Source organism: Maylandia zebra, linkage group LG7, assembly GCF_041146795.1.
Source record: "Maylandia zebra isolate NMK-2024a linkage group LG7, Mzebra_GT3a, whole genome shotgun sequence".
Taxonomy (NCBI): domain Eukaryota; kingdom Metazoa; phylum Chordata; class Actinopteri; order Cichliformes; family Cichlidae; genus Maylandia; species Maylandia zebra.
In genome coordinates this window covers 27531119-27553964 of record NC_135173.1, presented here as the reverse complement: position 1 = coordinate 27553964, position 22846 = coordinate 27531119, and the positions used below count along the sequence as shown (strand labels likewise).

At 40.8% G+C, this 22846-nt stretch overlaps 1 protein-coding gene across 2 annotated transcripts; it reads left to right on the top strand.

Annotated features, from left to right (window-relative positions):
- The first annotated feature begins 1670 nt into the window (after nt 1-1670).
- On the top strand, nt 1671-21193 carry LOC101472749 (carbohydrate sulfotransferase 1). 2 transcript variants are annotated; one of them, XM_004556245.2, is made up of 7 exons: nt 1671-1995; nt 3013-3215; nt 3321-3398; nt 4521-4734; nt 4826-5052; nt 17803-18020; nt 19195-21193. In XM_004556245.2, the coding sequence occupies exons 2-7, from the start codon at nt 3051-3053 to the stop codon at nt 19529-19531; spliced, it is 1239 nt and encodes a 412-aa protein (XP_004556302.2). In that variant the 5' UTR covers nt 1671-1995; nt 3013-3050; the 3' UTR covers nt 19532-21193. The 2 variants fall into 2 exon arrangements, with proteins under 2 accessions (XP_004556302.2, XP_004556301.2); XM_004556244.2 differs by having other exon boundaries at nt 3013-3398.
- The last annotated feature ends 1653 nt before the right edge of the window (nt 21194-22846 follow it).

Here is a 22846-nt window from a genome sequence, read left to right as displayed (position 1 = left end):
TCAAACCAAAGTGTGAAGTGTGAACACTGACATCCTCAAAAGAGTGACCATTGTCCTTTAGATGCAGTTGACCAGCCGAATCTTGACTCTGCATAAACGCCATGCATTTCATAATTATTAATCTCTGTCTTTATTCCACAGCATGTCTTTGTCCTGTCTTCGTTCCCTCACCCCAACTAGTCATGGGAGATGGACACCCCTCCCTGAACCATATTCTGCTGGAGGTTTATTCCTGTTAAAAGCTTTTTTCCTTCCTGCTGTCACCAAAGCATCTGCTCATAGGGGGGTCATATGATCATTGGGGTTTTCTCTGTTTTCTTTGTTGCTGTGGGTTATTTACTGTACAATATAAAGCACCCTGAGGCAACTGCTATTTATTTTTGGTGCTATATTAATAAAATTGACTAGAATTTAACTGACAGTTGAATAGAACATCTCAATGTCCGCCTGGATGAACTGGAGCAGGTGGCTGCAGTGAGGGAAGTCTGGGCTTCTCTGCTTACCCTACCCTGTGTGACCCAAACCCACATAACTGCCAAAAAATGGGTGAATGGATGGACCTTACCTGAAATTAAAAATCCTCTAGGCTCAGTTCATTAATCATGAGATGAAATATCCTCATGAACTGTCCAGTTCAAGAGGATAGTTTTCTTAGCGATTCATGAGGCAGTAAGGACTATATGTGATGTATTTGGTTCCGTACCTAATTTGCTTTCGTCACCTAAGATGCACAGCTTGGGTGATGTTGGAAAAAAAGAGATTTAAAACTAGTGGACGATGTTGCCTGTCTGAGATGTGTTTGCAGTAATGCAGTTTCCTGAAGACTCTTTATTGGATTTTGACAGATCTGCGTTCTTTGTTATATACTTGTATTCTGAGGGGATAGTTTGTTATTCATATCTCGGAAATATATATAACCACATGTTATATGTATTCTCTCCATAAATGTTATGAATATGTGCAGATCCATAAACCTGTACGGATTCTGTTTATCACGTAGATATAAACTACACATATAAAAGCTAGTAGTCAGCTTTGTACGCATTTATGACACATGCCCTACTTCAATATCAGCTGCAAGTATGATGAAGAATAAAGAGCTACTTGCGCATTCATTGATCTTTCTAAGCCATATGGAAACATGAACCACAGAGGCACTCTCACCCAGCATCCCCAGTCTCAACTACAAGCCCTCCTTTCTTATTTTTTAATCACCAAAGCATTAAGCTTCATAAAGGTCTGGTCTGTGTTTGATAAACAAGTGCAAGTGTAGTTAAATTAACACATGGAAGTAGGCAAACTCTACACACTGATCTAAAATACTTTTTCTTATAAATATACACCCACAGTTTTCCACCTTGGTCCCACAGGCCAAAGACTGTGTGGCTCGTGACTCGGTGGATTAGCTGATGACTAATTTAGCCGTAGGTGTCGCTCTGTGATGGGGTGCTGGGCTGTCCAGAGTGCACCCCGCTTTTCTGCTACATCCTTCATGTGCTGTCTGTTATTTCATACAATAAATATTAGATAAAATGTTGCACAGCAGAAATAACTCCATGGTAACTGTTCGGCATCTATTCTTTGAACAAACACAAACGATTGTAATTATTGGGCGTAAAAATGATGAAGCATGCAGAGGTGGCAGAGAGGGGGTGGTGGAGGCTAGGTAGAGCAGGAGAGGGAGGGTAGCTGTGGAGTATGTGACGTCTCACGCAGGCTGCCGATCGTTTGTGATGCTGTGGATTTGACGGGCTTTCATTCAAACATTCGTTGAGATCCTAATCATAATCTCTATGTGGTCTCTGCTCCGATCCGTGATGTTTTGATACCTGCTGTGGATCACAGACAGGAGCAGCTTGGTTTCCTGCCTGGCGTCTACATCGTGGTGTCAGCCCTCCGCCCTCCTGCAGCCGAGAGGCAGCTGAGCGCTCCATCAGGCCGCGGGGAAACCACTCTGTCTCCGGTACTCAGGGATGAGGCGGGCCCGTGGATGTGGTGGGTATGGCGGCATGTCGACAAGGGTTAATATTCCGCTGTGCTGTAACAAAAAAGACAGTGTTAGCCAGCCTCTTTATTAAGAGGCGCGTAATGACAGACTGGGGTAGCTCGTACAATGATGTGTAAACACATAATATCACTGATCTGTTGTTTCTAGCTTGAGATATGCAGCACTATTATCGAGCCTTCGGATATTTATGAAGCAATATATGTTGAATGTTCAGTGTGAAAGATATGTCACTGTATATCACAGGCCTTTAAAAGAAACTATGAATCTCTTCCAACAGTAATAAGTACTCCAGAACTATTAATGCTTTCTAATGAGTGCACGAAACAAAAGATGTCCAGCATGCAAATAAGGCCATACAAAATTAAAGGGGATGCACAGTGGTTTATGCTCTTAAATGGACTCACTCAAGTTTAACTGACTTTTTGTTATGATGATTGAGCACTCCATTTATTTCTTTTTACTGTAGTTCCAATATATTAAAACAACAACAACAAAACAAACAAACTTTTGGCTGGATCATACCTTTGCTTTCTATATTGCAATAATATGAACGATACTGATCATTTTTGACCGGAGAAATTTCTGTCAGAATTGCAAAGAAAGTTAGAAAGCTACTAGTAAAGGCAAGAGTCTGATCTTTGAGAAAGAAAGAAAACTTGAGCAGCCTGTCCATGAGTATTAACAGCAATGCAAGTTGGCTATATTTGATCACTTGTGTTTGTTTTTTACTCTTATTTGTTATTGTGTCTGAGAGAAAAATGATATCTGCCATCAAACAACTGCTATTTTCATTTTCTTTACATACCTAAATATATATTTTTCACGGTCTCAATGTGACGTCACTTTGTTGGAATCCAATTTGTGAAATTCAGAAACATCTGCCTTCAACTCAAAGTCAGCAATTGGCTACTTTAGCAAGCATTAAGACAACAAATTTACCAACCGTAAGTCTTAAGAGCTCTTTGTCTCTTGTCTTCTGTCTGTTGTGTTTCCTTGTGTTGCAGACAGTGCTGTGGGATCCTGATAAACCAGTCCAATCATCATGCAGTGTTCTTGGAAGTCCATGGTATTGTTAGCATTGGCCTCCATAGCCATCCAGTACACAGCCATCCGCACCTTCTCCAGCAACCCCTTAAGCTTTCTGTGCTCTGTGGGCCTGGCACCTTCAGGTTTGACTGTCAACTGCAGCCCCAAAGAGTTGATGCAGGTGGGCCAGGAGACACCCGTGGACTTGGATCATAGCTGTGATAGAAGCCCCTCCCATGCTAATTCCTCCCCTTCTCTCTCCAATCCTTCCTATAATGTCACCAAGAGAACCCACATCCTCATTCTGGCCACCACACGGAGCGGGTCCTCATTTGTGGGTCAGCTGTTTAACCAGCATCCAGAGGTTAGAAATTATATAGTTTCTGTGACCTGTCGGATTATGATGAAAAATCATGAAGTCATGCCCTTTCTGATGCTTTTGAGTCAGTGGTTTCTAAATGCACAAAGAGCCTTTAATTTAACAATCCAGACAAAATGTATTTGATTTCATTCACATAATTTTTTGTCTACATATTTAATAGATCTTACATCTACAATAACTTCAAGTTCACAAACAGAACAATTAAATAAAAATAAACTTAGAAATCTAAACACAAACTAATTTTTAACAGATTTAAAATGATTTCTAAATGAGTTTTTAAAGGTTACAGGATCAGCACTTTTCAAAATAAATTCTATGTAATTAAAACATTTATTACAGTAAAGCATTTCTTCATTACATATTGCAGATAATGTGAAAGGAGAGTCAAAATGTCAAGCATGGTCAGAATTTGAACAAGCATACCAAACTTTGTTAAAGCAGTTTTGTAAATAGACCAGCAATGAATTTATTCAAATATATAAATACAAAGCAAAATCAGCGTCAAAGGAAATACAATTTTCAAACTCAAAAGCAATTAAAAACTTTCAAGACTGAGGATGTTAGTTAAAAGTGGCGGTAACGTATGGTTAAATTAAGGAGCATCGTTAATCACGAAATGCAGAAAAAGTATGCTTGTGTTATAATGTTTGGAAAAATCAAGCATATGTTAGTAAGACACAGGTAGAAATACAGACTGACATCCTGGTACTTCATGTACCAGGATGTCTGGACATATTATTATTAATCCTTTATTTATCCAGGTAAAAAATCTCATTGAGATTAAAAATCTCATTTCCAAGAGAGACCTGGCATCATAGCAACAAAAGTCACATACCACATATTAAACCCATCAAGAGACTGATAATCTACAAAGTGCCTGATCAGTATTTATGCAGCTTTAGACTTCAGAGGATTCTCGGCAAATACACATGCTAATTAGCTTAGCAACTAGAACGTGTCTGAAATATTACAAAAACCACTGACTTTATGACGTTTCTGTATTTTGTTTTTAAAGAACCGCCAAAATCTAAAAGAAAATTCTGGTGTGTAGTGTTTTTGTGTTTGGAGTGTGCTTTAATGGCGATATGCTGTTTTTCATAACAGGTCTTCTATCTGTTTGAGCCTCTGTACCATGTCCAGTTGGCACTGCTTCCTCGGTTGGCACAGAGCCGAAACCTGGCTGAGAGGAGGGTCATGCTGGGAGCAGCTCGAGACCTGTTCAGGTCTCTGTACCATTGTAACCTCCACAGCCTGGAAAGTTACATACAACCCCGTCCTGCTAGGCACTCCACTGACAAGCTGTTTAGACGAGGAGCTAGTAAGAGACATGAGTCTGCTACTTTTGCATCTGTTTTTGCAATCCAGTTCCTGTCTGTCACAGTTTTTGTATGGTACGTGTCCTGTCTTAGGCCGTTCTCTGTGCTCCCCACCTGTATGCGAGGCTCCACTGGGCTCGAAGGAGCAGGTCCTGGTGCTAGCTGATGAGGGGGAATGTGTGAGAAAGTGTGGGCCACTAAATGTGTCGGTGGCTGCTGAAGTCTGCAGAGCAAAGCGCCACGCAGCCATCAAGACTGTTCGGATTCCCCAAGTCAGTGACCTCAGGGCGCTCATTGAGGATCCAAGACTCAACCTGAAGGTAGAGAAATCATTTAATTGAAAGCATTCTACTTAATTCATAATGAATTTTAGTAATGCAGTTTGTATTCTTTCAGATCAGAGGCTTAAAGACTTGAGTAAGATTAAATGATGATTATGACAAGCCACTTAATTTAGACTTGATGACAGAACACAGACTCGACCTCTTGACATAAAATAAATTCATAAATTGAAAAATATCAGTGTTGTGCCTAGTTTTCCCATTATGAATAATTAAAACACAGTTTGTCTTGTCATATCCAGCATATGGCCATTTTTCAGCCTGTAGCTGAGAAAAGACATGCTAATGATTTTTTATATGCTAGTTCCTGTCGGGTCAGATTTAGTAAAGGTCTGCATCAGTGAAGAAAAATGTCTTTTGGCTTTAAAACATTATGTAAAAACAGCTACTGCTGGGATTGATGAAAGGCACTGACAGGTTTGCAACTGGAAGGCATTGACAAATATTTCTGTGGTTAGCCTTAGGGTATATACTAAAACTTGGGGAGGAGAGTATTTGTTTAAGTCACACGAACACGGTGGTTTAGCAGAGGGCAATTTACTGCAAACTGAACCATATTTAATACAGGAAGAAAGCGTGTCTTACTTTGCACCTGATGTGGCTAGTCGTGTGATACCTAACTGCATGCATTTATGTGGAACCACAGGAATAAATGTTATAAGAACACATGCATAAGTGGCAAAGGTTGATTCCTCAAAGCTGTGATCGTGGTACATATTTCTGGTCTTTATTGCAATTTTATTGTAACAGAGAACTGAGGTTGAGATGGTTTGGATATGTGCACAAAAGGCAAAATATTGTAAGTGGGAAGTTGCTGTGCAAGAAGAAGAGAGGAAGACCCTGAGACAAGATCTGTGGATGTAGTGAAGGAGGACGTGCAGAGGCTTGGTGTGATGCAGAAGATTGTTAGAGAGACGAGACAGAGGCAGATGATCTGCTATGGCAACCCCTAAAGGGAATAGCTAAAAGAAAAAGTAGACCAAAACTTAACGTGAAGTGTTGGAAAACATAAAAATTCTTGTTCCGCTGATTCTCACTGAGACAAGAGAACAATGAATCTCTTGACCGTGTTTGTAGTGTTGGTTCTCTTTGCAGTGTTTTTTGCAGACATATGACAAATAATATGGCTTGTTGTGTGGTTAATTCAACAGTACTAACAGACTGTCCAAGACATCTGCGCTCCTGTTTCGGTGAGTGAAATAAGAGCGGGGTGGTTTGCATTTTTGTTAATGAAATCAAATCAATACTGTAGTAAAATTTCAAATAGAGTTTAGTATAGTGTTAAAATGAAAGAGATTTTATATTAACATACGAGGGCAATCCCAAAAGTAATGTCTCCTACTTTTTTAGGAAATACAAACAACCGTTCGTTTTCTCTTTTACATCATTTTAAAGGTTGGAGAATTATTTAATTTTCTACATAATCGCCATTTTGGTCGATGTCTGTGAAGGTTCTCGGTCATCCGGGTCAACTAGTCTAAGGAGCTTGGAAAGAAAAGCATCTGGACTTCTTTAACTTTTCTTTTTGTAGACGCTGTGGCACTTTTAGAATGCCCATGTCATACCAGCTCGCCGCCATGTCTTTCAGGAAGCACTGAACCTCATCTTTCACCTCTTCGTCAGAGCAGAATCACCTTCCGCTGGCTGTAAACTCTTTACACCACTTGCAAATGTTTTTGACATCCATGCATGACTGTCCATACACTTCCATCAATTGGCGATGAATTTCAACCAGTTTAAAGGAGCCAGCTGAGGTGGTTCGGGCATCTGACAAGGATGCCTCCTGTGCGCCTCCTGGGTGAGGTGTTCCGGGCATGTCCCACCGGGAGGAGGCCCCGGGGCAGACCCAGGACACGCTGGAGAGATTATATCTCTCAGCTGGCCTGGGAACGCCTTGGTGTTCCCCCGGATAAGCTGGAGGAGGTGGCTGGGGAGAGGGAGGTCTGGGCCTCTCTGCTTAGGCTGCTGCCCCCGCAACCCGGCCTCGGATAAAGTGGATGAAGATGGATGGATGGATGGATTAAAGCCTTTTGCATTCAGAAATTGAATAACTGCGCGAACTTCGCACTTGGCGGTAGCGTTCAACGGGAGCTCCATTTTCAAGGGCTGCCAAGCCATGATTGAGCATCCCAGCGAAGCGGCGCATGCTTGTTTGGGAGTGGAGGAAGCACCAATCACAACAGTGTGGCCCACAGCCGTACGAACAGTTTCTCTACGTCCCCACCGCTTTAGAGACCTTACTTTTGGGATTGCCCTCATATAAATCATGGAAAACACTGTAATATTGAAATAATGACAATCCAAGGTTCTCCACAACTACATTTTCACCAGTTAATGACAGACTTTACTAGTGATTGGATAAGCAGACCCATTCAACAAAGACAGATGTGATCAGAAGCTGAATATTTATTTGTAACTGGTTATTGTATTGGCAGATTGTGAGATGGCACTTAACAGGTCTTTACTAACTGAGGACACGGTAGACTGAATGATGGATGGTTAGATGAACAGTCAATGCTACTCTAAATTGGAATTGATTAAACATGTGGTGTCAACAGCTGCAGTCCCTCAGAATTACCCTAAACATGTGTAGAGACACATGGGCTTAATGTACCTCATTCAACCTCACAGGGCAGTAAAAACATTTTGCCAGTAGCCTTAGTTTGACCTTAATTTATGTATGTTATGTTAAAACACGCTTTTTATTCAAGTTACCACTGTGGATGGTGGCCTCAGTTTGTTATTTTGTCTTTTTTGTGTCCAAATAAATCATGGACGTCAGAGCTACAACAAATTTACGACTTTCCAACTGTCATGACCTCATCTGTAGAATTAATGAACACTCCTTTCAGTGGTGCTCTTACCTTTGTATATAAAGAGAAAATGTCTGGCAGTTGCACACATTATTGTCACAGATATTTCTCTGCATTTAGTCCATCCACAAACAAGATAAACTTCTGCTACTGGTGGGGATGATATCACCAATTTCTTGGGATAATGAGACATGCCCCCTGTAAGCCCACCGCTCATGAAAGGTCATCTGATTATGGGGGTTTCTCTGCATTATTATAGGGTCTTTACCCTTACAATGTTATTTTGTGTTTTATAAGTAATAAGTAAGTAATATGAAATTGAACTTTTGAATAGAGCAGATTTCATGGTTGCATTAGTTACCACAAGTCACCCAGGGCCTGGACCACCACCATGTTTAACTGTTGGTATGATGTTGTCTATAGGTGTTACTTTTATGTCACATGTAATGAGACTCAAAGCTTTCAAAACATTCAGCTTTTATCTCGTCAGTCCACAGAATATTTTCCCAGTAGTCTTGGGGATCATCAAGATGTTTTTTGGCAAACGTGAGACGAGCCTTTGTGTTCTTTTTGGTCAGCAGTGGTTTTCTGCTTGGATTTCTCCCGTGGACGCCATTTTCCCTCAGTCTTCTTCTTACTGTTAAATCATGAATTCTGACCTTACCTAAGACAAGTGAGGACTGCATTTTTTTGTTATTATTCTAGGTTCTTTTGTGACATCCTGAATGAGCCGTCAAAGTGCTCTTGGAGTAATTTTTGTAGGAAGGCTGCGTCTGGGAAGGTTCACCAGTGTTACAAGTTTTCTCCATGTGTGGATAATGCTCTCTAATGGTTTTGTAAACCTTCCCAGACTTATAGATGTCAATGATTTTATTTCCCAGCTGTTTCTTTAGATCGTGGCATGATTTGTTACTTTTTGAGAGCTGTTATCCTATTTTACTTTGTTGGACAGGTTCTATTTAAGTGATTTCTTGATTTATCAGGTCTAGCAGTAATCAGGCTTGGGTGTAACTAGAGAAATTGAACTCGGGTTTTCAAATAATATGGTTATTAACAGTTAATTTGTGTATAACTTTCTTAGGGATTTAACGAAGGGGCAATTACTTTTTCCCAGAGGATCAGGAAGCCTTGGGTAGCTTTTTTTCCTAAATAAATGGAATTGTGATTTAAAACCTGAATTTTGTATTTACTCTAGTTATCTTTGTCAATTATTAAAATGTGTTTGTTTAAAAGTGTGTCAAATATGAAAAAAACAAAGCTTCTCTAATGACAATGTAGTTTGGGGGAGACTTTTTTATGACAATGGACATACTAGCAAAACCAAATTGCACTATAGGGATACTTCAGATACTTAATTATTCTTACTTACTAGAGGTCTGTAAGTAGTTGTGAAGATGGTGGGGGAAAACTTCTCGTTAACACATTTGGATCTGGATCGTCCTATAAGTTAGAACTGAAAAGGAACAAAAGAATAAAGAAATTTAGAGAATGTACAAAATGTCATGCCTAAAGGCTTTTAAAAAGAGTTTCAAAGAGAGAACATGGTCAATTAAATACAGAGGACAACCAGAAATAAATTAAAATGGGCAACAAAATTAATTGCGTATGCAGGCCTGTGAACTAAATTAAGGTTGAATCCTTGAACAGAGGCCACTGGACTTCTATAGCTTCCTTACAATATGAATTCTGATTCATATCGTAAGGTTATGAGCCTCGAATAATACAGAGAAAACCCCAACAATCAGATAACCCCTCTGAGCAAGTGTTTTGGCAACAGTGGGAAGGAAAAAATCCCCTTTGACAGGAAGAAACCTCCAGCAGAACCAGCAAGTTTTAAGCCTAATGTTAAAATTAGAGAGACTGTCCGTCTTCTGAATCTAAACTGTGAGCTTGTTCCACAGAAGAGTTGAATGGAAGCTGATGGGTCTGTGTTAGGTTTATATTGTGGATTGTCATTTATGCTTAGAAATATATACTCATATATGCGTAGAGTTTTATAATCGATTGCATATCGATAGGACGTCTGATCCTTAGCAGTCTGCAAAGACTCTGTGTGCCTCCCAGAGCACTCTGGCATACACACACACACAACTTAAGGTCATGAGAGAGGTCGTACCTTCTCTTACTGATTTATGGTATAGGACAGCGGTCCCCAACCTTTTTTGCGCCACGGACCGGTTTATGCCCGACAATATTTTCACGGACCGGCCATTAAAGTGTTGTGGATAAATACAACAAAATAAAACTAGTACCGGTACCGAAAAAAAGAAGATTTATTCATAACACACGTGAAAAGACCCAGGAAAACCGAGTTAACGATAAAAACGATAACAAAATAACGCTGAAAACCGATAAAAACCCTGAAAACCATACATTTCACACCTGAGCCTCAACTCTCGAAGCCCGGTACCAAACGACTCACCCAGGGGTTGGGGACCGCTGGTATAGGAGGACACCTACTCTGTATCTGTTTAAGTATAAGAGCCCTTTGTTTAGGTGGAAAGCTGGACTCCTGGCACCAGCTTTGGGGAGTCTTCACAGGGTCACATCTTGACACCCCCCACCCCCACCCCACACACACACACACACACACACACATACACATATACCTACACGACACACAGACAAGGTACTCTATGTAAGACGTCATATGTTAATGAACTTATGCATAGTCATGTAACCGCAGTAAGGAGCAATGTTACGAGGGAGCAGACGAGAGCGACTGGGGTTCAAGCGTCAGGAACAGCGCTCGTCACAGTTCTCTCCCTCGTGCATGAGATCAAACAAAGAGCTCTGCTTGGTGTCCAATGCTTTTTGCTGTTGTAGTAGAATTGTCTTGTTCCAGCGGTGGGTCTGTGCCAGGCAGACCCAACAGTCTGCCTCCCCTACTACTTTCAAATAAGCTAGGAACCACAAGTAAGCTAGGAGTCTGAGAGCACTCTATATGGGTGATATGGTACTTTGACCTTTTTAAGATAAGACTGTCCATTTACATGAACAAATTGAATTCTATTAGATAGATCCACCACAGCGCAGTACCTGTAATACCAACAGAATGGTATTACAGTACTGAACAGTGGCACAAGGTAAAGCAGGACAAGCAGAGACATGAGTCCACTGTCAGAGGCTATAAGAATATCATTTGTAACCTTCACAAAAGCTGTTTCGTGCTGTGATGAGCTCTGAAACTTGACTGAAACTCTTCAAATGAACTATTTATCTGCAGAGGATCAGATTTACAGCAACTCTTACAAGAATTTTTTGAGATAAAAGGAAGGTTGCAGATTGGCCTTATCACGGTCCCTCAGTCCTGCCTGGCAGACGTTGTCAGGGTTTGTTTTTCTCTCTCTGCTTCAGTTTCTATCTCTCCTCTCTTCTATCTGTTATCACGTGTTGTTGTCTGTCCTATGGGGAGGTACTGATTTTGGGTTCCTACACTTGGCACTATACACCTGGGATAATCAACCACTTCTGGCCTAGGATCTTGTCAGCAGCCACTGCATAAGGTTGTGGTCGGCTGTTATTCATTGCTGTATTGTTGAACTACCTTGTTAGTTAAGCCTTGGTCCTAGCTTCTATTTTATACGTGTGTTTTTGCCTCAAAGGATCTGACCTTGTCTCCTTCCTCTGCACAGACTTTCCCTGGATTTCCTTCCCTGGAGTGGTGAGCCTGCCCGTTTTGAGAGTGTTGTACTGGACAGAGAATTCGATGTTTTGAATACCTGTTTCCCCTTGGACCCCTTTAGCTGCTTTCCCTTGCGCTGTTGTATATAGCGCATTTTGGTAAAACACTATAAATAAAGGGCACTAAACTTTAATTCGTCCAAATCCAGCATTTGAATCTACTCCAGCATTCATGACAGGCCTATAATTAGCCAACACAGCTGGGTCAAGTGATGGCTTTTTAAGTACAGCATAAGCACTATCAGCGTAAGGACTTGTGGTGGGTAGCCGATTGCGAGAGATTGGTCATATTTAAGATTGAAGCTTTAATTAATGGTAAGACTTGACTAAGACGGACTTGTAGGAATGGGGTCACATTGATGGTTTTGCGAAATTACTAAAGTTAACTAAGAAAGACCAATTGTAGAAAAAAGGGCTAAATATATCTAAATGGTATTGAAAGTAGCTGTACATGTTGTTACAGCTGTGAGATTAGGAGTAATTCTTTTTCTCTAATGGTTAAAATTCTATTTGTGAAGAAATTCATGTTGTCTCTTGTTTTGGTTAAAGGAATGCTTGGCTCAAAGCAGTTCTGATTTTTTCAGCATATCTACAGTGCTGAGGAGAAACCTAGGGTTGTTGTTTTCTCTGATTCTTCTTTAACCATTGATGAATAGTAAGATGTTCTAACTTTATGGAGCGTTTTTTCTTTTTTGAGTGGAATGAAACGATTAGACATGAACCGTTGGTGGTGTACTAGGGGCTTCTGTTTAGGACTACGCTTCCATCAAACCATTACCCAGCAATCCTGTTTTCTTGGCTGCTTGGGACAATATGCTGGGTGAGTAATAATGGTGGCTATACTGCCCTTGACTGCACCAACTACAGGGGGCTGGCTAGCTACAGGATTTTTGGAGCAGGTCTCCAATTCAGTGATCCTGGCCTTCACAGTTGTTAAGAGGGTACATGTTTTACAAGAATCGTTATTACTAAAGAAGGAAAACGAGTAAATAAACCCATTACACACTGAACAGGAAGGTGCAAGAGAGGTAAATAGGCCATGCTGCAAGTCTGGTTGGAGCTAAGCTAGTGAATCACTAAAGACAGTGAATGAATCCTGTGAATATAATTAGCAGGTGATTCAGCAGAATGTGCTTTGTATGAAGCATGTGAAGATTACATTATGAAATACGACATTTTTAAGCACATTGAGGCAACTTTTGTTGTGAATTGGCATTATATAAATAAAATTAAACTCAGATAAAACAGCCTACACAGACGAGCAACAGAAAAACCCCACTGTGTGTTGGAACAGGAAGTGATACTGTAGAAAACCAACATCAAATGTGGCAGTTGTCCTGTTGGAAGTCATCTTGACAATTACTGACCCACTTTTAATCATGTGTCTTGTCACATGAGCTAAGGTGTGAAACCTCTGTAAGATATTGCCCCAGCCCACCATCATGTAAGCTACGGAGTCCTCTAACTTCTGGCAAGGTGAGAATAGGGATTGAAGCGCCTGAGAAGGGATCTCATGAATGCATTATAGGTGGCTGACCGCTGGTGTTGTAAACCACCACGTCCGGTCATTCACAGTAAATATAGATGGCCTGCTTTACACCTCTGACTGTCTTTGTGGTCCAAAATGTGAACACTGGCATTCTGGAAAAAGTTTCCTTCGTATTAAGTGCTGTTCTGCTGCTCAGTCTGGTCTTGTCGAGGTGGAACTCCTATGTTGTACGATGCATTTGTGGAGTAGCCCTATAGTTTCTCCTCTATAAAAAGGTCCAAGCTCTCCTGACTCCAGACTAGCAAACTGCCAAAACGTCTTTTACAGAGGTGATCACCAATTTGCTCTTAAATCCTATGGCAGCTGTAAGGATGTACCTATTATTATTATCATTATTATTCATTTTATATTAATTTTATTATTGTTTTGTTTTTTTGTTTTTTTTGGGGGGGGGGCTTAATTTTTTTCAGCAATTAATAATACGTTATAATATGTATGGTATAATATGGTATATGGTATATACAGGGTGGGCCATTTATATGGATACACGGTAATAACATGGGAATGGTTGGTGATATTAAAGTCCTGTTTGTGGCACATTAGTATATGTGAGGGGGCAAACTCCTCAAGATGAGTGGTGACCATGGTGGCCATTTAGAAGTCGGCCATCTTGGATACAACTTTTGTTTTTTTCAATAGGAAGAGGGCCATGTGACACATCAAACTTATTGGTAATGTCACAAGAAAAACAATGGTGTGCTTGGTTTCAACGTAACTTTATTCTTTCAAGAGTTATTTACAAGTTTCTCTTTGTTCACAGCCATTGATATGTCGAAGAGGTTAACACGTGAGGAGCGAAATTGTGTTGATATCTGGTGAACGCAGTAACCGGGTCATTGCAGCAGTTTTCAATGTAAGACACCCTACGAGACCACCCATCTCCCACGCTACAGTTAGCAAACTGCTTGCTAAGTTTCGTGAAACTGGTTCAGTGTTGGATTTGTCAAAATGTGGACGCAAGAAAACTGTCACTAATGAAGAAACATCAGTGGCTGTCCTAGCTTCATTCAGCAAGAGCCCACAGAGTAGCACTCGCCGCATGTCACTGGAGAGTGGCATTAGTCGAACATCCCTTCAGTGGATATTAGCTACTCACAAATGGCACCCTTACAAACTCCAGCTACTGCAACATCTCAACGAGGATGACCCAGATCGGCGCACAGAATTTGCAGAATGGGCAAAACAAAAATTGGAACAGGACCCTCAGTTCACGCAGAAGATTTTGTTCAGCGATGAGGCAAACTTTTATGTGAATGGTGGAGTTAACAAACAAAACCACCGCTATTGGTCTGACACTAACCCACATTGGATGGATCCCTCCAAGACTGTTGGAACAACAAAAGTGATGGTTTGGTGTGGTATATGGGGTACAACGATAGTGGGTCCATTCTTCATCAATGGAAACCTCAAGGCCACTGGATATTTGAAATTGCTACATGATGATGTGTTTCTCTCTTTATGCACTGAAGCTGGCACGTTCCCTGAGTTTTCCCAGCAAGATGGTGCACCACCACATTATGGGTGCCAAGTCCGAGCATTCCTAGACGAACAGTTTCCTGGAAAGTGGATTGGTCGTCGTGGGCCAGTTGAATGGCCCCCAAGGTCTCCCGATCTGACCCCCTTAGACTTTTATCTTTGGGGTCATCTGAAGGCAATTGTCTATGGTGTGAAGATACGAGATGTGCAGCACCTGAAACTACGGATACTGGATCCTTGTGCTGGCATTTCTCCTGCGGTGTTGCTATCAGTGTGTGAAGAGTGGGAGAAGAGGGTTGCATTGACAATCCAACACAATGGGCAGCACACTGAACACATTTTATAAGTGGTCAGAAACTTGTAAATAACTCTTGAAAGAATAAAGTTACGTTGAAACCAAGCGCACCATTGTTTTTCTTGTGACATTACCAATAAGTTTGATGTGTCACATGGCCCTCTTCCTATTGAAAAAAACAAAAGTTGTATCCAAGATGGCCGACTTCTAAATGGCCACCATGGTCACCACCCATCTTGAGGAGTTTGCCCCTTCACATATACTAATGTGCCACAAACAGGACTTTAATATCACCAACCATTCCCATGTTATTACGGTGTGTCCATATAAATGGCCCACCCTGTACATATTGGTATATACATATTATATATGGTATAATATGTATATATTCACCTGAGGTTGTATTTAAATCTTTGTAGAAACTAGTGAAGACTGGATGGTGGTTTGATTTTTTTGTTTTGTTTAACTGACAGTTTGACTTACAATTAAAAGGGTCTCTACTGTTTTGGTTTGTTTTTTTTTTACCATGACTGCAGGGAGGTACAGTGGGGCAAAAAAGTATTTAGTCAGCCACTGATTGTGCAAGTTCCCCCACTTAAAATGATGACAGAGGTCAGTAATTTGCACCAGAGGTACACTTCAACTGTGAGAGACAGAATGTGAAAAAAAAAATCCATGAATTCACATGGTAGGATTTGTAAAGAATTTATTCGTAAATCAGGGTGGAAAATAAGTATTTGGTCACCTCAAACAAGGAAAATCTCTGGCTCTCACAGACCTGTAACGTCTTCTGTAAGAAGCTTTTCTGTCCCCCACTCGTTACCTGTATGAATGGCACCTGTTTGAACTCATCATCTGTATAAAAGACACCTGTCCACAGCCTCAAACAGTCAGACTCCAAACTCCACCATGGCCAAGACCAAAGAGCTTTCAAAGGACACCAGGAAAAGTATTGTAGACCTGCACCAGACTGGGAAGAGTGAATCTACAATAGGCAAGCAGCTTGGTGTGAAAAAATCAACTGTGGGAGCAATCATCAGAAAATGGAAGACATACAAGACCACTGATAATCTCCCTCGATCTGGGGCTCCACGCAAGATCTCATCCCGTGGGGTCAAAATGATCATGAGAACGGTGAGCAAAGATCCCAGAACCACACGGGGGGACCTGGTGAATGACCTGCAGAGAGCTGGGACCAAAGTAACAAAGGTCACCATCAGTAACACACTACAACGGCAGGGAATCAAATCCCGCAGTGCCAGACATGTTCCGCTGCTGAAGCCAGTGCATGTCCAGGCCCGTCTGAAGTTTGCCAGAGAGCACATGGATGATACAGCAGAGGATTGGGAGAATGTCATGTGGTCAGATGAAACCAAAGTAGAACTTTTTGGTATAAACTCAACTCGTCGTGTTTGGAGGAAGAAGAATACGGAGTTGCATCCCAAGAACACCATACCTACTGTGAAGCATGGGGGTGGAAACATCATGCTATGGGGCTGTTTTTCAGCCAAGGGGACAGGACGACTGATCCGTGTTAAGGACAGAATGAATGGGGCCATGTATCGTGAGATTTTGAGCCAAAACCTCCTTCCATCAGTGAGAACTTTGAAGATGAAACGAGGCTGGGTCTTCCAACATGACAATGATCCAAAACACACCGCCCGGGCAACAAAGGAGTGGCTCCGTAAGAAGCATTTGAAAGTCCTGGAGTGGCCTAGCCAGTCTCCAGACCTCAACCCCATAGAAAATCTGTGGCGGGAGTTGAAAGTCCGTGTTGCTCGGCGACAGCCCCAAAACATCACTGCTCTCGAGAAGATCTGCATGGAGGAATGGGCCAAAATACCAGCTACTGTGTGTGCAAACCTGGTAAAGACCTATAGTAAACGTTTGACCTCTGTTATTGCCAAGAAAGGTTATGTTACAAAGTATTGAGTTGTATTTTTGTTATTGACCAAATACTTATTTTCCACCCTGATTTACGAATAAATTCTTTACAAATCCTACCATGTGGATTCATGGATTTTTTTTTCACATTCTGTCTCTCACAGTTGAAGTGTACCTCTGGTGCAAATTACTGACCTCTGTCATCATTTTAAGTGGGGGAACTTGCACAATCGGTGGCTGACTAAATACTTTTTTGCCCCACTGTAGCTTGCTTATGATTAGCTTAAACCAGTCTGCGGATCCTTTAAATCACACCTTTTAAGGTGTGATTTAAAAAGTGAGTGAGTTTATTTACATTCTGATAAGGAATCTGATAACGAATTAAAAGCAAGGATGCTGTTTTCAACCTCTACAAAAATGCTAAAGTCGCCCAATATAAGTATATATCTGAATTGAACACTAAATCTAAAAGTCAAAGCTGAAGTTCATTTAAACTGATGCATTCCTCTTGCTTGTTTTTTTTGACAAATAATTATGTTGATCAGTTATCAAATCAGTTAATAAGAAACTCATAATAAGGAGACCACTATTTATTAATCTACATTTAATCTATTTAATTCTTTATTACTGCAACTAAGAATAAAATGATTAAGTGCAAATAAATTTACACCTGTTTCCAGGTTCACGAGCTGCACTATCCAAAAAGGGATCAGTGCTGTCTTTCTTGTTATTATCTGTGCTTCCCACTTGATTTGCTGGGAACCACCTAGCTACCCAGTGGGTGAAGGATGACCATGGCATGATATGTATAGCTGTTATGTGGTAGTTTAGGGGAATTTAGGAAAAATCTGTAAATATCACAAGTGGTATCTCAAGCCCAAAACTTGATGAACGGTTTACTGCACTGCTTTATATGCAATGTTAGTTCCTGCCCCACCACATGGCGTTAGCACTAACATATACTGCAAATATACTGGTTTTTGCCATTTGAATGGTTTATTCCTACTGAATATGTTTATCCTTCTTAGGTTGTCCAGCTTGTTCGAGATCCACGTGGCATCCTGGCATCTCGTATTGAGACCTTTCGGGATACTTACCGGCTGTGGCGTCTGTGGAGGGCAACTGGACGTCGACCCCACAACCTGGACCTAGGACAAATCAACACAGTGTGTGAAGATTTCCTTCGCTCTGTGTCTGTAGGCCTGGCAAGACCCACCTGGCTCAAAGGGAGGTACATGTTGCTGAGGTGAGAAGAGGATAATCATTTACACCAGGGGTATCTAACTCCAGGCCTTGAGGGCTGGTGTCCTGCAAGTTTTAGATGTGTCCTTTATTCAACACAGCTGATTTAAATGGCTAAAATGCCTCCTCAACATGTCTTGAAGTTTTTCAGAAGCCTGGTAATGAACAAATCCTTTGATTCAGGTGTGTTGACCCAGGGTGATATCCTCCTTCTACCAAGAAGAGAAGAGAGGTGTTTATTTAAATTGGTTGGTTTCCTGGCACATACTAGGCTTTTAAGCATAGTTCACAAATTTTCAATAGGGTATTTGGCTTTGGGAAGCTACTCCAGAAGCTTAATGTTAGCCTGCTATATCCAGTCCAAAACCAGTCTTGAAGTGTTTGGGATCACTGTTGTGTTGAAATACCCTGTTGTTTCCAAGTTTCAGCCAAATTTCAGAATGTGTACATAGATAACAGTGACGATAACACCAAGACTTCACATGGATTTACCTTACTAGCTGATGTGCATGTGGATGAGCAGACTGCATTTGGTATTGGGTGCAATTACAAGAATTTCCTTTTTGTCTTTTTAAGTTTTACTGAAATGAGGTAAACGGTGCTAGAGAGTTCTGTAGACTTAGACCGGGGGTGTCCAACCCCAGGCCTCGAGGACCAGTGTCCTGCAGGTTTTAGCTCTCACCCTGGGTCAACACACCTAAATCAAATGATTATTTCATTACAAGGCCTCTGGAGAACTTCAAGACATGTTAAAGAGGTAATTTAGCCATTTGAATCAGCTGTGTTGGATCAAGGACACATCTAAAACCTGCAAATCAACATATGTGAATTCATTTATTCATTGATGAAAGCTCTTGAATAAGGGAGCAACCAAAAGTAGCTTTTTAGTATACCACAAATGTTAACAGGTCAGGTCTTCAACTGAGGCCTCGGGGAAACTGCAATGACACTACTCATAACAGGTCAAAACTATATCTATATACTATCTTCTGTCCAGATTCAGGTCTTATTTGGTTATTGCCTTCTTTTTAGTCAGAATGTTGTTATATTTGTTTTTGACAAACAAATTCACATTGACATGCTAATGCTTAGTATTGTTATTTACTGCGAGTGATATATTTTCTTTGTTCGTTATTTAAAAAAATAAAATACTCAATGGCACTTTCTTCCTTGATCAGGTATGAAGACTTGGCCAGGTTTCCTCTTCAAAAGACAAAGGAGCTCTATAGCTTCCTTGGTTTGGTTCTAGACCACAATGTGGTAGACTGGATCATCAACAACACTCGGGGCAGCAGTGGTCTGTCATCCTGGCAGAAATTCACCACAGTTCGGGATTCTGCAGCGAATGCTGAGAACTGGAGGGTTAAGCTGTCTTTTGATATGGTGGTTTACACGCAGACTGTCTGTCAACCACTTCTGGGGCTCCTTGGATACAAGACCATCTTCCATCCCAGGGAACTGAAAAATCTTTCACACTCTTTGGTGGAGGACCGGACGTTCCTCCCTTTTTTTTAAACGAATGACAAATATAGTTAACTGAGGTTTAGAAAACCAGCAAGACTTGACAGAACTGTTGTAAGGGAGAGACTGTGTAGTCACAGCTGTGGTCACTCTTGTCTGTGATGGTGGAACAGTTATCCCTAGATCTATTCAAAACTAAAAGTTCAATAAAACAATCAGAAATGCTCTCCTTTACATTAGTGTTTTCTAGTGACCTGGAGAGTTCTGGCAATCTCTTATTGTTGACTGCCTAATTTATTGATTTATTAATCTGACTGATTTTCTTTATTATTTTTCATTTAACTGCTGAGCCATTACCTACCTCAGTTACAGCTACCGCATCAAAACCCCCAAAATACTGTTTGGAATATATTGGCTTCATTGTGGCAAAAATAATACAGCTAAATAATTTAACCGACAAATGTGTAGCCTGTTTGTACCTGGTTACTTATTGTGTTTAGCCCTTAATCACAGTCACATGGTCACGATCACTGCAGTGTGATGGTGAACAGATGGGACTTCTCTATCATGTGGCAATTTTCATTTGTTTTGTTTACCTGTTTAGAGCCTTGATTTATTTTGGCAGTGGTGGGACTTCTATTTTTGAGCCCTGGTCACATCAGCTGAAGGTTCTGGCATGCACACTAAATTCCTTTGTCAATTGCTATCTTTAGACAAAAACGTTAGAAAAGTTTGACCAATGCCAAAGAAAAAGAGCTCTAGAAACAATATGGAATTCCTGCCCAAGAGTTAGGATCTATTGGTCAAAACTGATTTTACTATTCTTTATATTTTCATCAGTGTTTACCTGTTTAGAGCTTTGCTCTGCAGCTACAAATGGCTGCTAGCTTTTAAGAAGGCCTTGGTTGCTAATGACCTGAAGTGTGCATTTGAGGGTTAAGGGGTCAGTCTCTTAAACCATTCTTCTTAATAATGTCCTCGCTGTTATAAATGTCTGTTCTTAGTTTGATCGGTTTATACAGAGCAACATTTTTACCGTGCACATTTTGAAGGACAGTGCTGCAACACACATCAACTTTTTTCCCTTGTTATTAAAAATCTCAAAATATGATCGATTTTTGATCTTTAAATGTCAAAATATTCTCACTCGTTAATAATGTCGGTCTTCTCACTAGATAAGTTGTCGTACAACAGTTTGTATATACAACAATAGCTTGAATGTGCCACATGTCACATTTCCCACATTCACTACACACTAGACACAGATTCTACATTTAATTTCCAATCAATTGTTAAAATTACCTTGAATTAATGTATGAAGTCATTGTTTGTGCAGCTACAAACTATTTTAATAAGTTTTAAGTTTTAAATTAAACATATTTGGATTTTCTGGAATAAGAAGCCTCATTCTTGTTTCAATCACATGACAAGCTCTTAAAAGTAATCCATTACAAGTTCAGATGACTCTTGTAGCATATTTCTGATTTGTTTCCACAAGAATATTTTTCTGGATTTCAAATCTGCTTGTAATTTTACAGTAATAGTATATATTGCAAGAAGTGGATATGGCAGGTTAGGTACTACATTAAACCAAAGATGGCTAATGTCCTTATTTTTAGAGCGTTAACTGTCTTCACATTCTTATAGATCCTTTAAATGAAAAGTTTGCACTTCTGTACCCAAATCTGGAAATAAAACTTGAGTCAAATCAAAGCATGTAAATATGTTATCAGTTCTTCTAACTGATGGGTTCTCATTAGATATTGATTGTGCTTAAAAGAAAATGCTAAAATGTCCAACAATTAATGTAAAAATTGATGTAAAAAACCAAAAAGTTTTGTTAGCCCTGCGTCAGGCTGGCGACCTGTCCAGGGTGTACCCCGCCTCTCGCCCTATGGTAGCTGGGATAGGCTCCAGCCCCTGACAACCCTGACAAGGATAAGCGGAAGAGAATGCAAGTTTGTTTTAATGTGGACATGAAACAATACGTGTATAAAGGCTAATTTACACCATGGAGCTCTTCATCTTGAAACAGTCACTGATTTAAATTTATCTATGAAGCTGGATTTTAGGAAATAAATCTTCAGGTTAGAGCCACTCTTGTGCTGGTATGAACATCACTGGGTTGGTTGGTTGGTTGCTGATAGACTGATAGACAGCCCAAGGGAGACACGTTTGTACTCCTCCTGGTTGCAACAATAAGCGATGAGAAACCAAGGATATACTGTGCACTTTCACTCTGTCTCTTTAGCAGTAAGTGGTTCTTGGTTGTTTGCTCGCTGCATAATGGCAAAACCTACACACTGAACCTTCAAACAGAATTTCACATAGGCCAACTGTCCCAGACTACATACTTGACATGCAGAATGTAGTAAATGGGAATGGAACCACTAGCTTTCCAACTGGTAGATAACCCACTCTAGCGCCTACACCACAGCTGCCCTATATTAAAACATGGATGGCAAAAAACATTTAACCGATGTTTTAATTATTGGTACTGAAGCCCAGAGAAAGAAACTGTCAGAACACCTACAATCACTGGCAATAAAAACCTCCAAACAGTAGGCGTCATCTTTGACAAGGATCTTAGTTTTGAGCAACACAGACGTTTAACTGAAACTAAGACAGAAATGTAACTAAGGATTTAGATCACCTTAAGGTTATTGCCAGAGTACAGTTCCCCTCTCTCTAGCTGATGCAGAGACATTACATGCTTTTATTTCCCCTAAAATTGATTACTGTCATGCTTCACTTTCTGATGGTGGATACAAGACTTGGGGACTTGAGGAATGGGCTTCCTCCAAAGGGTGGCTGACTCTCCCTTAGAGATAGGGTGAGAAGTTTGGCCATCTAGGAGGGGCTCAGAGTAGAGCTGCTGCTCCTTCACATCGAAAGGAGCCAGTTGAGGTGGTACGTGCATCTGACAAGGATGTGTCCTGGGAGCCTCCTGGGTGAGGTGTTTCGGGCTTGTCCCACCAGGCAGACCCAGGACACACTGAATAGATTATATCTCTCGGCTGGCCTGGGAACTCCTCGGTGTTCCCCCGGGCAAGCTGGAGGAGGCTGCTGCCCCCCTGACCCCGGATAAGCGGAAGAAGATGGGTGGATGGTTTGATCCTTGGCTGCGTCAGTCTGCATGCCAAATTATTCTTGGGCAAAATTGAACCAGTGCTTGGGTGGGGTGTGAATGTATATGAATGTTAGAATGTTAGTGTGACCGAAAGCACTTAGGTGTAGAAAAAAAAAGTCCTTGTATGAATGGGTGAATGAGGCACATTGTATATGGAACTCAAGTATCTTCTTATACACGGATTGAGAACTGGGAAGAAGAAATAATTATCACTGGATTGGTGATCCAGGGGTTAACAG

Bases quoted from the DNA above. Each gene is read 5' to 3' on its own strand.
- LOC101472749 (XM_004556244.2), top strand. From the start codon at position 3,051: ATGCAGTGTTCTTGGAAGTCCATGGTATTGTTAGCATTGGCCTCCATA. The intron at 3,399-4,520 runs GTTAGAAATTAT...TTTTCATAACAG, and splicing joins TGTTTAACCAGCATCCAGAG to GTCTTCTATCTGTTTGAGCC. The intron at 18,021-19,194 runs GTGAGAAGAGGA...TTCCTTGATCAG, and splicing joins GGGAGGTACATGTTGCTGAG to GTATGAAGACTTGGCCAGGT.